The 15,921-nt window shown below is 38.1% G+C and overlaps 1 protein-coding gene across 1 annotated transcript in view; it reads left to right on the top strand.

The window, feature by feature from the left end:
- Positions 1-15,921, top strand: part of ALDH1A2 (aldehyde dehydrogenase 1 family member A2) — a 103,603-nt gene that overhangs the window by 48,146 nt on the left and 39,536 nt on the right. The window contains exons 6-8 of the mRNA XM_047766260.1: positions 6,252-6,313; positions 8,405-8,533; positions 8,644-8,757. Of these exons, the coding sequence (XP_047622216.1) occupies positions 6,252-6,313; positions 8,405-8,533; positions 8,644-8,757 (305 nt within the window). The remainder of the gene's footprint in view (positions 1-6,251; positions 6,314-8,404; positions 8,534-8,643; positions 8,758-15,921) is intronic.

A 15,921-nucleotide genomic window follows, 5' to 3' on the forward strand; every position in this document is an offset into this window, starting at 1 on the left:
GATACTAAAGGATAAGAATCAGGAACAGTGGGGAGAATTACGCTGTTGTCTCTTGGACTCCTTCCCGTCAGGAAGGCTTGGCAGTCTGCCTCCGAATGGGAAGAGACCTTCCTTCTTCTGCACTACCAGGCATCAACCTCAGTCTCTCAATCATCCCCTCATTCCTTCCTACATCCATTCATTCAGCAGACCTTTTTTCTTTTTCTTTTTTTTTTTTTGAGCACCTGCTGTCTCAGGTCCTGTGTTAAGCACTGGGGTTACAAAGTTGAGTAAGTAAGATGCCCACAGAATAGTAGGGAAAACTAGCCAGCAGCTACACTATACTGAGTGTATAGTATGGAAGCACGGAGTTGAGTGGAACTCTGTAGGCTAGGCGTCTCACCCAGTGTAAAGGCTTCCTGGAGAAGGGAGTGGAATGTACACAGTGGTACCTGAAGGGCAGGTAAGTGAACAAGGAGGTGGCAGCATCACCAGAGGTGGTAATAGCCTGTGTGAAGCATAGAGGGAGGAGGGTAAGGTGCTGGTGGATCTGAAGTATATGCACATTTAGAAGACAGCTGGGCTCTGGGCCTGGGGAAACCATGCCACAAGTTCTATTTCACAGAAGAGGTGAGTCACTGAATCATTTAAGTAAAGGAGTACCTTGATCAAAATTGCATTTTAAAATTTTATTTATTTATTTATTTATTTTTGTCTTCTTAAGGCCACACCTGTGGCATATAGAGGTTCCCAGGCTAGGGGTCGAATTGGAGCTGTAGCCACTGGCCCACAGCCACAGCAATGCCAGGTCCGAGCCCCATCTGTAACCTTACACCCCAGCTCACGGCAATGCCAGATCCTTAACCCATGGAGCGAGGCCAGGGATCGAACCTGTGTCCTCGTAGATGTTAGTCGGATTCATTTCTGCTGAGCCACAACAGGAACTCCTAAAATTTTAAATTATTAACAATAAATAATTAAAGAAGAGAGATTTTGACTACATAATTGATAATCGGTTGGAGAGAGCAAGTGTGTACATTCCCCCCTCCTCCTGAAGGGTAGCCTCCCTCTGGAATAGTTGGGAGAAGGAGAAAAGGCTTGTAGCCTAACCGCTATAGAGCCATCCACTAGACAACAGTTTCTGCCTCTGAATTGAGAGTGTCTCCCATCCCTATCCATTACATCACACTCAAGGCCCGCAGTTGGATGTTATTGCAGAATCATGCAATATTAATTTGATTCACAAGGGTCTTAACGTTTTCCCCTTCACAACATTGTCTGTTATTTCCTGCCATGCCTCAATGGAGCCATTCTTTCAGATCATAAACCCTGTGCTTTGACCTTTCTGCTATAGCATATCCTAATTACAGTGATAAATAATCATTATTATGATTTATTGTACACTTTCTTTGTGCCCATTATAATATCTCTAATCTCATAGAAACCTTCAAGGGGAAGTAGTTTCTTTCCCCATTTTGCTTATTTTTAACCTACATCAAAATTTTCTCATCCTCTCATGTCCACAAACTCCTTGTGATGGAGGAAGGAACGAAGTTTATTTTCAGTTTGCTGAAGGAGAAATGGAGGTTAATTGATTTCCATTACTTGTGATTTTTCTCTGTAACAAGTGTTTTTATTGATTTTGTGATATGTAAGCAGAGAATGTAGTCCATATGTCAAGCCAAATTTTGACATAAAAATGGCCTTATGATACATTAGCATTTGGAAAAGGTTAGAAAGCTACCCATGCCGTTTGTAATTATTTATCCATTTCACGCCCTTCCAGCTTTAACCTGTTAAAGAACAGGCTAAAAATGTGCAAAAATTGTCTCAGATTCTAAGGTTTTGCCTTCAACAGCTTAATCTAAGTTAGTGTTGTCAACAGAGAACACATATGGTGAGATCTTATTGTTCATTCATAATGAGAATTAGGAGCTATTGCTCTGCCCACTGAAGAAGAGCCCTGGGTGGGTAGAGTTATCTGAGTTGCTGGTGACAGGAGACGGTAAAGACTTCTTCACGTGTAACTAACCTCTCTGAGAGGCTGAGGCTACAGAAGACCTCAGGGATCCCTAAGGCTGGTCTCCTCATTTTTCAGACAAAGAAACTGTGAGGTCCAAGCATTCCCTTGTGGTGCAGCATTGTCAGTGCAGTAGCCCAGGTCATCGCTGTGGCACAGGTTCAATCCCTGGCCCAGGAACTTACGCGTACCATGAGCGTGCCATCCCCCCCCCAAAAAAAAATTGTGAGGTCCAGAGAAGTAAAGTAACCTTTTTTTTTTCAGAATGACATAATGGACTAGTAGTTGGGCTTAGATATCTTCATAACCAACTCAGGAACATGTAGTCTAACTTCTGAGATACTACCAAGTTAGTTGGGAGAAGTAGTATTGGCACCACTGTACTTTACTATAGAGTCTCCAGTGTTTGTATAGGCATTTATAGAGTTTATTATTATAGCTGTGAAATGCTCAGTGAGGTCTGTTCAGTCTCAATACATAGGAATCTGCTAGGAGGACATAATGGACTAGTTCATTGTAGTTGATCTTTCTAATACCAGAGTCACCAAAATAGTTGCTGGTTCGTGAATGGTAATTGTTTATACAAATTAGAGATTAGAAGATGGCCATCCATTCATTGAATTCTGTTAAAGATTTCTGTGTTATTAAAAACACTCATTTTTTTTAGTATAACACAGATATAAAAAGGATGTATAACAGATATAAAATTTGCAGCAGTTCTTGAAACACTCTTAGTGTTGTAATTGGGAGCTATTTCTTGAGGTCTGTGATAAATTTCACCTCGATTTCTGGCACAGCTCAGATTTTTCTGATTTCATTGGCTATACATATTGGCTAATCACACTCTATCTAGTTTTTGTGTTATGGATTGTATCAGTGCCATACATTCTTATGAGTATAATAATTCTACCAAAAAAATTTTTCAAGCAACTATAAAATTTTCTTTAAGAAGTAATGTTTACTCTGAAGGAATAATCCAAATAATTAAATTATTCTAGTTAACTAAGTAATTGCCATCTCTCTGGTACAATTAAATGAGCCCGCATCAGAAAGCATGGAACAGTGGCTCAACATTCACAAATATGGAAGAGGCTTTTCTATAACTCATCTCTAGGGTTGTAGACTCAGTATAATTCTAGAGATGCCTCAGTCTATACATACTCAATAAAAGTGGATCCATAGCTTAACCAAGTTTATAGTGAAAAAGTTTTTAATTTTAATATTTCTGAATTCTTCATTAAGGATGTATAACACAGATATAAAAATACATCAGAGAAGTTGTCTTTGGTTTGTCTTTTTTTCTTTTTGCCTTTTCTAGGGCCACACACGCAGCATATGGAGGTTCCCAGGCTAGGGGTCTAATTGGAACTGTAGCTGCCAGCCTACGCCAGAGCCACAGCAACAGCAACATGGTATCTGAGCCGCGTCTGTGACCTACACCACAGCTCATGGCAACACCAGATATCCTTAGCCCACTGAGTGAGGCCAGGGATCGAACCTGCAACCTCATGGCTCCTTTTTGGATTCATTTCCACTGTTCCACGGTGGGAACTTGGTCTTTCGGTGTGTCTTAAACTCTTTTTAAGAACAGTTTCTATTACTCTCTATTTTTTACTTTTTTTAATGATTTTTATATTTTCAATTATATGGTTTACTGTGTTCTGTCAATTTTCTACCGTACAGCAAAGTGACCCAGTCGTGCGCACACACACACACACACACATATATATATATACTTTTTCTCATATTATCCTCCCATGTTTCATCACAAGTTCCTTGTGCTGTACAGCAGGATCTCATTGCTTATCCACTCCAGAGATAATAGTTTACATCTATTAACCCCAGACTCCCAGTCCATCTCTCTCCCTCCCCCTCCCCCTTGGCAACCGCAAGTCTGGAACAAGACAAGGATGTCCATTCTCACCACTTTTATTCAACATAGTATTGGAAGTCCTAGCCATGTTTTTTACTCTTTTGAGTGAAATGGAAAAGAGGCTGAGAGATAAAAAGTCCTACACACATGATTTAGTATTTCTGTCCTGATGTCTCTTCTCTTTAGTTTTCGGCACCATAGTTGTATTCTAACTTGTTGCCTCAGAATGTGACATCCAGAAGATTATTTGATATTTTCATCAAATGCAGTCCATTCTTGCTGAGTCTGAGCCTTGGTTGTAATGGCTCATATTTGGTAAGAAGACCTAAGATCATTGTAGCCTAAAATGAAGTATCTGAGTTTGGATGGAATTTTTTTTTTTCTACATCAAGTTAATAAACTTTATAGCACAAAGCTAGAGAACAATGATTTAAATCATCTTGCCATATTTAGAGAGTATTGTTAACATGAAAGATGGGGAAATGGGCTATAATTTTCTTTTAAGCATAGAGGAGTACTTATTATTTATCATCTTAGATATAGGAGAGAGAGAGAGAGAGGTAACCTTGGAGTCGACTCATCCTGGACGAAGAGAGACTCAGCCCTGGGCACACCCACCTGAGAGGAGGGCTATTGCTCTGTGGCATTCCCTTTATAACATAATATACAGAAGTGCCCACATACCACATCCTCCAAGAACTAGCCTAACCATTCACAAAACAGTTGTCTTCCTACCCCCACTCCATCTGCACTTCTTGACATTATGCTCTGATTCCATTGTTCGTGATAGCCATCTCAATCCAACACCTTATTTACAAAAAAGCCTTTAATATGTTTCTAAGGGAAATAAACTTGAAGTCTGATGATTCAGATTCAAGCCCAGGAACCACAACTCAACAGTTATATCACTTTAGACTTAACCTTTCTGTGCCATATTTTCTCTAGCTATAAAATTCTTATAATAATACACAGGAAGTGGGGCAAAAATGTGAAAATATTTTGTAAGGTTCTATAGATGTATATATGTTTTTGTTCTTATTTTCCTGTTTTAAAAGTGTTAAAAACATTGTTTAGGTTCTTCTCCATTTCAGACTCCTTTCAGGCAAATCAGTAGTTATCAGAGAGGCAAAAAGTAAATAGGAATGGAATCAGCAACTGTAGGTTGTCATCATACTCATGGACTTCCCTTTACCCTATGAACCTGACTGCTTGGAATGTGCTGTAGATCAGAGGCAGCATTAGGTCCCACCCAGACTTAAGGATTCAGAATCCTCATTTTAACAAGATCTCTAGGTGCTTTGTATACACATGTACATTTGAGAAGCACCATGTAGCATACCATTTAGAACTGGTAGCTTGTGAGATTATTCTATAGAAAAGGAAAGCAAAACCACAATGAGGGATCATCTCACACCAGTCAGAATGGCCGTCATCAGAAAACCTACAAATAAAAATCCTGGAGAGGGTGTGGAGAAAAGAGAACCTTCACCTCAAGTGGTGGAAGTGTAAGTTGGTAACAACCGCTTTGGAAAACAGTATGGAGTGTCCTTAAAAAACTAAAAATAGAGTTCGTATGTTCTAGCAGTCCCACTCCTGGGCATTATCCAGATAAAACCAAAATTCAAAAAGATACACACATCCCAATGTTCATTGCAACACCATTTACAATGGCGAAGACATGGAAGTAGCCTAAATGTCCATCAACAGAGGAATGGATACAGAAGATGTGATGTGTGTGTGTGTGTGTGTGTGTGTGTGTGTGTGTGTGTGTAATATATAGTATGTAATATGTATAATATATATAGTATATAATATGTATAATATATATTGTATATAATATACATAAATATATGTATAATACGGTAATATATGTATGTGTATACATATATAAAATAGAATATTACTCAGCAATTTAAATGTATCCAATAACATTTTACTTAGTTCTCTTTGTTTTATACTTTCAGAAAACTATTTAAAATCTTGAGATGCCTCAACTTTTAACTCAATTAACTGTTCTATATATAAGTACATATCAGTATTTAACATTTAGTATTTTCCAGTTTCCAGGCTCCCCCCTCTGTCTCTTCCCCACCCTCCACTGCCAGTACTGCATCTAGTGTCATAAACTTGTCCTTCATTTTTCCCTTCAGGTTCCTCTCATCAGTACTGTTTTAGTGTCTGGGAACCATCCGCATCTGGAGAAACCCTTTGCCAAGTGATAGCTCTTCTCCCAGTTTTCATACACACAGTTGAATAGGAACCATCAAAAAAATAGTTTTTTTCAAGTTATATCTACTTCTTGCTGCCCCCAAGTTCTCCCTCTGCATTCTTTTCTTCTAGTCTGACCTCTCTGATAGTGACCGTGTTCATTTCTTTCAGATGGAGATTATTTTACCTTCACAAGACACGAACCCATTGGAGTGTGTGGACAGATCATCCCGGTGAGTGGATCTCCTCACGGCTCATATTTATTTTCATTTGAAGCAGTTCTCTTAAAGATACATAAAACATGGACCTTAGCAATGTGTGTTTTCCATTACTGGGGGAAAAAAAACTGAGCTCATGTTGTTGACATATCTTTAACAGCCTCCCTGCAAATGCTTATTTGAACAGGTTAATAGGGTTTCAGCTCCGTTACCAGGAGTTGAGTTCTCAAGTCATGGAATTCTCATGATTAAAATAAGCAAAGCAAAGCCCTGTGTATTAATAACCTTCCTTCGGTTATGGATGTCTGTTCTGCTTATGGAAAATTAATTCTTTGTTATATTTGCTTGTTTATTTTTTAGAACTGTGACTCATCATTTTTCCAGGCATATTGTTTTATAAGGTCTTTCAATCCCATTCTTTCCCACTGTTTCTTTTCACCAGAATCTAGATAGAAGACTCTACAGAAGACACGGCAGTACAATTAACATCACAGTCATAATTGAAACCATGCCGGGCTGTTGTGTGTCTTGTAAAGGGAAATAGATGTAGTGTTCAGTGTTTGGATTGAAACATTAAACATTGTCTTTTTTCCCCATCTCTCTCATACACAACCTTGGCACTATACAAAACATCATCGAATCTTCTAACATGACTAGCTAATCATTCTGGCAAAGATTTCAGGGGAGGATCAATTTAAATTCTCACAGTATAGACAAGAATTTTTCTCTTCTCAAAATATAGGAGAATGGGAGGTCCCTGGTGACCTAGCAGTTAATGATTCAGCATTGTCACTGCTGTGGCTCAGGTTTAGTCCTTGGCCCAGGAACTTCCACCTGCTGCAAGTGCAGCCAAATAATAATAATAATTAAAGATAGTTTTTGGCTTTGGGAGCCAAAGAATTTTGAGAAGTATTAATATTTTAATGATTGCAAGCTCTGGATTATTATTCTGAAATTTATTACAGACTGAAAAAGGAAGATGAGAGATTTGGTTTAAGTTCTTCTGCTCCTAAGCCACCCAGGGAAATCCTACTTGGATCAGAGCAGGGATGAGGTCTGTCACTTTAATTGCAGGAACTCAAACCTATTGTTACGGCCCTTCCCCAGACTCTCGGAGCTGCAGCTTTCACTGACAGGACAAGAGCTGCTTGTCAGCCAGCTCTAGCTCAGTTACTGCACTCTGAGATTTATATACTGTAGATGGAATTAAAACATTGCTGTGGACTCCCAAGTTTATAAACAACTAAGGGGAAAAGAAATTGGGTGTTTGGTGAAGGCAAGACACTTGTATATTTTTGCAGGCTTGCCAGGGCCAGTGAGACTCTTTCAAGGATGGCAGCTGAGATGCTTCAGGCAGAAACACATTGTGGTCAGGGGCTGAAGCCAGGGGACCAGGATTTCTGTTTTCTTTCTTAATGAAGTTATCAATGACACCTGATAGTACTGAGATTCAGGCCTACACTTATGACGAAACAAGCTTAATATCCTTTTTAAATCAGTTTAAACCATTTTAGGCCTCAGACTCAGATACTCACATATATTCTTAGTCTCTGTTAGCTTATTTCGCAATGGCAAGGAGACAAACTAAAATTTTGGCATAGTCACCAGTAGATACACTTCATTTTTGTAATCACGTGTTTTGTGACAACACATATATATAAAGAAAAGGTGCTACTTTGAAATACTCATTGACCTTCTAGGTTTTCCACTCTGAAGCGCTTTTAAAACCAGTCTTAAATCCTGGTATAAAAATCACAAATGAAGAAAAAGTTTTCATACACACGAACTTACTGGAACTAAAGTCTAACTTTAAAAACATATAAAATAACAATGAAAAACCAAAACAAAGACTCCCTTTTCACTGTGAGATTTTTTTTTTTCCTGGATAGCTAGAAAATAGTACTTTGCTGACAAGAGAGAAAGATTTTCAAGGTCAATCCTATTCTGTTCTTAATGAAGTAATTAAAAAATCCAAACAACTATACTCTGTGGTGGAACAAGATTTATGTTGAGGACTAGTCTGAGAAATCTGAGAAGTCACAGCTTGAAAACAAAATAATGGAAGAATATTTTTCCATCTATCAACCTTGAGTTTTTCCTTTTCAGTGGAACTTCCCCCTGCTGATGTTTGCCTGGAAAATTGCTCCAGCTCTGTGCTGTGGCAATACAGTAGTTATTAAGCCAGCAGAACAAACACCACTCAGCGCGCTCTACATGGGAGCTCTCATCAAGGAGGTAAGGGAAACTGACTTCGGGAGTACAGTTGGGGCCTACTGGAGCATATCTGATTTAATGTGCTTCATCAGCTTTCACAAGCCACGTTTCCTCCAATTCTGTTTTGTTAGGCTGGCTTTCCACCAGGAGTCATCAATATTTTGCCAGGATACGGGCCAACGGCTGGGGCAGCAATAGCTTCTCACGTTGGCATAGACAAGATTGCGTTCACAGGGTCTACTGAGGTAGGTGCCTGAGAAACCATGGCTTGAAGAAGCAGTGCTGCAAGTGAGTAGAAGGTTTAAGAGAACTGAAAATGTTACTCATAGGCTGAACACCAATAGATCAGTGAGTACCCAAGGTCTCTCAAAGGGCAGCATTGGTATCATAGCTAGAACACTGATGAATGTCGCAGTAAAGGGGTACATTGACCATTTTATGCCATAGACCTCTGAGCTTTTTGGTATGCCATTTGTGTGGAACCTGTTCCAGAGAAACGAAACTCTATTGTATTTTGAAATAAAAGGAACACATCATCAGAGGCAAAAACAAACAAGCAAACAAATTGTCCCAGAAAAGTCTGTCCTAGAAGCTGGTGTTCTGATTACTTTCTTGAATCAAGAACAGTAATGACAGAAGCAAATTAAGGTTGGATCTGAATTAATCTCTGGTAGAAATTAAAATGGCTTTCTCTTCTCATTGTGTCATCCAATCTTGTAGATGCAGCTATATGTACCCATGTGCCATAAGGGGTGATACAGAGTAGAGGTTGGCAAACGTCCTGTAGAAGGCCAGATAGCAAATATCATAGACTTCACCAGCAATACGGTGTCTGTTGCAACTACTCACTTCTGTCCCTGTGGTGCAAAGTAACCATGGGTAATGTATAAGCTGAACACAGCTATAGGCCCATAAAACTATAATTAAAGATACTGAAATTTGAATTTCATGCAACTTCTACAAGATTAAAATATTAACCTTCTTTTGATTTTTATGTATTCACTTTTTATTGAGGTATAGTTGATTTACAATATTGTATTAGTTTTCAGGTGTACAACACAGTGATTCAAAATGTTTATAAGTTATGCTCTATTTAAAGTCATTATAAAATATTGGCTGCATTCCCTGTGTTGTACAGTATATCCTTCTAGCTTATTTGTTTCATATATAATAGTTTGTACTTTTCAATCCCCTTTCCTCATCTTTCCCCTCTCCCATTCCTTCCTCCCACTGGTGGCTGTTAGTTTGTTCTCTGTATCTGTGATTTTGTTTCTTTGTTTTATTTCTTATATTCCACATATAAGTGATAAGTGTTTATCTTTCTCTTTCTGGTTATTTCACTAAGCATGATAGCCTTCAGGTCCATCCATGTTGTTGCACATGGCAAAAATTTATTTTTTTATCGCTGAGTAGTATTCCATTGTGTGTGTGTGAATATATAGAACATATTTTTTATCCATTCGTCTGTCAATGGACACAGGTTACTTCCATATCTTGTCTGTCATAAATAATGCTGCTATGAACATTAAGGTGTGTGTATCTTTTTGAATTAATGTTTTCATTTTCTTCAGATATATAGCCGGGAGTGGGATTGCTAGATCATATAGTAACTCTGTTTTTAGTTTTTTGAGGAACCTTTATACTGTTTTCCAAAGTGGCTATACCAATTTACATTCCCACCAACAGTGTACAAGGGTTCCTTTTTCTCCACATCCTTTCCAACATTTGTTATTTATGGTCTTTTTGATGATTAGTGATGTTGAACATCTTTTCATGTGCCTATTGGCCCTCTGTATGTCTTCTTTAGAAAAATGTCTATTCAGGTCTTCTGGCCATTTGTAACAAGTTGCTTGTTTTTTCTTTTTTTGGGTTTTGTTTGCTTTTTAGGGCCATACCCACAGCATATGGAAGTTCCCAGGCTAGGGGTGGAATCAGAACTACAGCTGCCAGCCTATTCCACTGCCACAGCAACACAGGATCAAAGCTGCGTCTGCGACCTACACCACAGCTCACAGCAATGCCAGATCCTTAACCCACTGAGCGAGGCCAGGGATTTAACCCGCATCCTCATGGATCCTAGTAGAGTTTGTTAACCGCTGAGCCATGAAGGGAACTCCCAGGTTGCTTGTATTTTTGATATTGTGTTGTATGAGCTGCTTTACATTTAATATATCAATCCCTTATTGGTCATATAATTTGCAAATAATTCTCCCATTTAGTATGTTGTCTTTTCATTTTGTTAATTATTCCTTTGCTCTGCAAAAGCTTTTAAGTTTACAATTAAGTCTTGTTTATTTTTGCTTTTGTTTCCTTTGCCTTAGAAAACAGATCCAAAATAATAATTTCTATGATTTATGTCCAACAATGTCTACTTACACTTTCTTCTAGGAGTTTTATGTTTCTGGTCTCACATTTAGGTCTTCATTTTGAGTTTATTTTCATACGTTATATGAGAAAATGTTCTAATTTCATTCTTATTCAAGTAGCTGTTCAGTTTTTCCAGCACCACTTATTAAACAAACTGTCTTTTCCCCATTGGCTATCTTTGCTTCTTTTGTTATAGATTAATTCACCATAAGTGCGTGGGTATATTTGCGGGCTCTCTATTCTGTTGCATTGATCTGTGAGTCTGTTTTTGTGTCAGTTTTGTACTGCCTATATGACTTTTGATGACTGTAGCTTTGTTTATAACCTGAAGTCAGGAGCATGATACCTTTAGCTCTGTTATTAAGATTTTTTTCAGACTATGTGGCGTCTTTTGTATTTCCTTACAAACATGAAGATTATTTGTTCTGGAGTTCCCATTGTGGCTCAGAGGAAACAAATCTGACTAGAATCCATGAGGATGCGGGTTTAATCCCTGGTCTTGCTCAATGGGTTAAGGATCCAGTATTGCCATGAGCTGTGGCTTAGGTCGCAGATGCAGCTCAGATCTGGAATTGCTGTGGCTGTGGTGTAGGCCAACAGCTGCAGTTTGGATTCAATCCCTAGCCTGGGAAATTCCATATGCTGCAGGTGTGACCCTAAAAAAAAAAAAAAAAAAAGATTATTCTAATTCTGTGAAAAATACCATTGGCTTTTTGATAGAAATTGCATTGACTTTGTAGATACCCTGGGTAGAGTGGTCATTTCAATAATATTAATTATTTCAATCTGTGAACACAGTGTGTTTTTCCATCTGTGTCATCTTCAATTCCTTTCCTAAGAGTCTCACAGTTTTCTGAATTATCCTCTTAGTTAGGTTTATTCCTAGGTATTTTATTCTTTTTGATGCAATTATAAATGCAGTTGTTTCTTTAATTTCTTTCTCTGATAGTTCATTGTTAGTGTATAGAAATGCGACAGATTTCTGTATATCAATTTTGTGTCCTTCAGCTTTGCTCTAGTATTCTTTTTGGTGGTGCCTTTAGGATTTCCTATGTATAGTATCATGTTATCTGCAAACAAGCACAGTTTTACTTCTTTCTTTCCAATTTGGATTCATTTTATTTCTTCTTCTCATCTGATTGCTGTGGTTAGGATTTCTAATACCATGTTGAATAAAAGTGGTGAGAGTGGTCCTCCTTTCAGCTTTTTGTTGTTGTTGTTGTTGGCTGCACTTTGATGGCAGGGTTTTTTTTTTTATTACTATCAAAGTGTAGTTGATTTACAGTGTTTCTTCAAGTTCTGTTGTACAGCAAAGTGCCCAATCACACACATTTCCCTGTGCTGTATAATATGGCCCCACTGCCCATACATTCCAAATATAACAGTTTGCATCCAAAAAACCCCCAAAATGCCCATCCATCCCACTCACTCTCCTCTCCCCCCAAGGAACCCTAAGTCTTCTCTCTTTGGCCATGATCTCTTTCTGTTTTTTTGTTTGTTTGTTTAGATAGGTCATCTGTTCCATATTTTAGATTCCACAAATAAGTGATATCATATGGTATTTGTCTTTTTGTTTCTGGCTTACCCCAGTTAGTATGAGAATCTCTAGTTCTATCGATGTTGCTGCAAATGGCATTGTCTTTTTTATGGCTGAGTATTATTCCATTGTATATATGTACCACATCTTCTTAATCCATTCATCTGTCGATGGACATGTAGGGTGTTTCCATGTCTTGGCTATTTCAGCTTTTCACCACTGAGTATGATGTCAGCTGTGAGCTTACCATACAAGCTCTTTGTTACTTTGAGGAATGTTCCCTCTATACCCACTTTGTGCAGAGTTTTCTCAACCATTTAAAAATGCAAAAGCTGTTCTTTGCTCCTGTGCCATACTAAAATAGCCAGCAAGCTAATTTGGCGAATGATGGGCCATAGTTTATTGAGTCACAAGTCTGCTTAGACAGATTTCTTATAAAAGGTTACTACAAAATGTCTTGGATTCAGATAACAGAGATAATTTAAAAAGAGAGTGTTTAAAATAGAACTTCGCAGCATAACCATTGAACAAATATATTTGCAGGTCTAGAACAATGCTGCCTAGTAGAGATATAATGAGAACAACATTTGTACTTTAAAGTGTGCTATTGGGAGTTCCCGTCGTGGTGCAGTGGTTAACGAATCCGACTAGGAACCATGAGGTTGCGGGTTCGGTCCCTGCCCTTGCTCAGTGGGTTAACGATCCAGCGTTGCCGTGAGCTGTGGTGTAGGTTGCAGACGCGGCTCGGATCCCGAGTTGCTGTGGCTCTGGCGTAGGCTGGTGGCTCCAGCTCCGATTCGACCCCTAGCCTGGGAACCTCCATATGCCGCGGGAGCGGCCCAAGAAATAGAAAAAATAAATAAATAAATAAATAAATAAAGTGTGCTATTAGGCACATTTTTTAAAAAGTTTAATTAATTTTAATAATATGTTTTATTTGGAGTTCCCCTTGTGGCTCAGTGGTTAACGAATCTGACTAGGAACCATGAGGTTGTGGGTTCGATCCCTGGCCTCGCTCAGTGGGTTAAGGATCTGGTGTTGCCGTGAGCTCAGGTGTGGGTCGCAGACGCAGCTCAGATCCCCCGTTGCTGTTGCTCTGGCATAGGCCAGCAGCTACAGCTCCGATTCAACCCCTAGCCTGGAAACCTCCACATGCCACAGGAGCAGCCCTAGAAATGGCAAAAAGACAAAAAAAAATAATATGTTTTATTTAACCCAGTTTTTTCAATTTTTTCTTAAATCTCAGAAATCACAATTTTATTTATTTATTTTTAAATTATTCAATGAATTTTATTACATTTATAGTTGTACAGTGATCATCACAACCAAACGTTATAGCATTTCCATCCCAAACCCCCAGCCCATACCCCACCATGCAAACTGTCTCCTTTGGAAGCCATAAGTTTTTCAAAGTCCGTGAGTTATCTGTTATGCAAAGAAGTTCATTGTGTCCTTCTTTTAGATTCCACGTGTAAGGGATAGCATATGATGTTGGTGTCTCACTGTCTGACTGACTTCACTGAGCATGATGATTTCTACGTCCACCCATGTTGCTGCAAACGCCATTATTTCTTTCCTTTTAATAGCTGAGTAATATTCCATTATGTCTATGTACCACTTCTTCTTTAGCCACTCCTCTGTCAGTGGACATTTAGGTTGTTTCCATGTCTTGGCTGTTGTATGTAGTGCTGTGGTGAACACTGGAGTACATGTATTTTTTTGAGTCATGGTTTTTTCTGGATAGATGCCCAGGAGTGGGATTTCTGGATCAAATGGTAATTCTATTTTTAGTTTTCTAAGGAATCTCCATATGATTTTCCACAGTGGTTGTACCAATTTACATTCCCACCAATGGTGTAATAGGTTCCCCTTTCTCCACACCTCTCCAGCATTTATTGTTTGTAGATTTTTTGATGATGGCCATTCTGGCTGGTGTAAGGTGGTACCTCATAGTGGTTTTGATTTGCATTTCTCTAATAATTAGTAATTAGTGATAATTAGTGATGTTTCTCTAATAATTAGTGATGTCTTTTCGTGTGTTTTGGTTTTTTTTTTTTGCCATCTGTATGTCTTCTTTTGGAGAATTGTCTGTTTAGATCTACTGCCCATTTTTGGATGGGGTTGTTTGTTTTTTTGGTATTGAGCTGCAGAAGGTGTTTATAAATTTTGGAGATTAATCCCTTGTCAGTCACTTCATTTGCAAATAGTTTCTCCCAATCTGTGGGTTGTCTTTTTGTTTTTGTTTTTGTTTTTAGTGTTGCCTTTACTGTGTAGAAACTTTTAAGTTTAGTTAAATCCCATTTGTTTATTTTTGTTTTTATTGTCATTACTCCAGGAGGTAGATCTGAGAAGATGTTGCTGTGGTTTATGTCAGAGAGTGTTTGGCCTATGTTTTCCTCTAAGAGTTTTATGGTATCTGGTCTTATATTTAGGTCTTTAATCCATTTTGAATTTATTTTTGTGTATGGTGTAGGAAGTGTTCTAATTTCATTCTTTTACATGTGGCTGTTCAGTTTTCCCAGCACCACTATTGAAGGGACTGTCTTTTCTCCATTGTATATTCTTACCTCCTTTGTCATAGATTAGTTGACTGTAGGTGTGTGGGTTTAACTCTGGGCTTTCTATCCTGTTCTACTGATCTATATTTCCATCTTTGTGCCGGTACCATACAGATTTGATGACTATAGCTTTGTAATATAGTCTAAAGTCAGGGATCCTGATTCTTCCAGCTCCATTTTTCTTTCTCGGGATAGCTTTGGCTCGTCTGGGTCTTTTGTGCTTCCAAACAAACTTTAAAATATTTTGTTCTAGTTCTGTGAAAAATGTCCTTGGTAATTTGATAGGGATTGCATTGAATCTATAGATTGCCTTGGGTAGTATAGTCATTTTGATAATATTGTCTTTTCCAATCCAAGAGCATGGTATATCTTTCCATCTGTTTGTGTCATCTTTGATTTCTTTCATCAGCATCTTATAGTTTTCAGAGTACAGGTCTTTTGTCTCTTTAGGTAGGTTTATTCCTAATTATTTTATTTTTTTTTGATGTGATGGTAAATGGGATTGTTTCCCTAATTTCATTTTCTGATATTTTGTTGTTACTATATAGAAATGCAGTTGATTTCTGTGTATTAATTTTGTATCCTGCAACTTTGCCAAATTCATCAATGAGCTCTAACAGTTTTTGGTAGTGTCTTTAGTATTTTCTAGGTATAGTATCATGTCATCTGCAAATAGTCATAGTTTTACTTCTTTCCAGTTTGGATTCCTTTTGTTTCCTTTTCTTCTCTGAGTGGCTAGGAGCACTATCTACAAGATTGACTTCCCATTTAGGAACATGATATAAATTTCTTCATCTATTTGTCCTATACTGTTTATCACTATTGTCATCATTTAGGTCTTAGGATTTTCTTGAATAATTAATTTATAGGAATTTAACTTTTTCTTCCAAGGATGTTTCAGTTTAAAAACTGAGCACTTTTTTTTTTTTCAAAGCTGTATATTGGAA

This window comes from Phacochoerus africanus, chromosome 2 (genome assembly GCF_016906955.1).
Source record: "Phacochoerus africanus isolate WHEZ1 chromosome 2, ROS_Pafr_v1, whole genome shotgun sequence".
Taxonomy (NCBI): domain Eukaryota; kingdom Metazoa; phylum Chordata; class Mammalia; order Artiodactyla; family Suidae; genus Phacochoerus; species Phacochoerus africanus.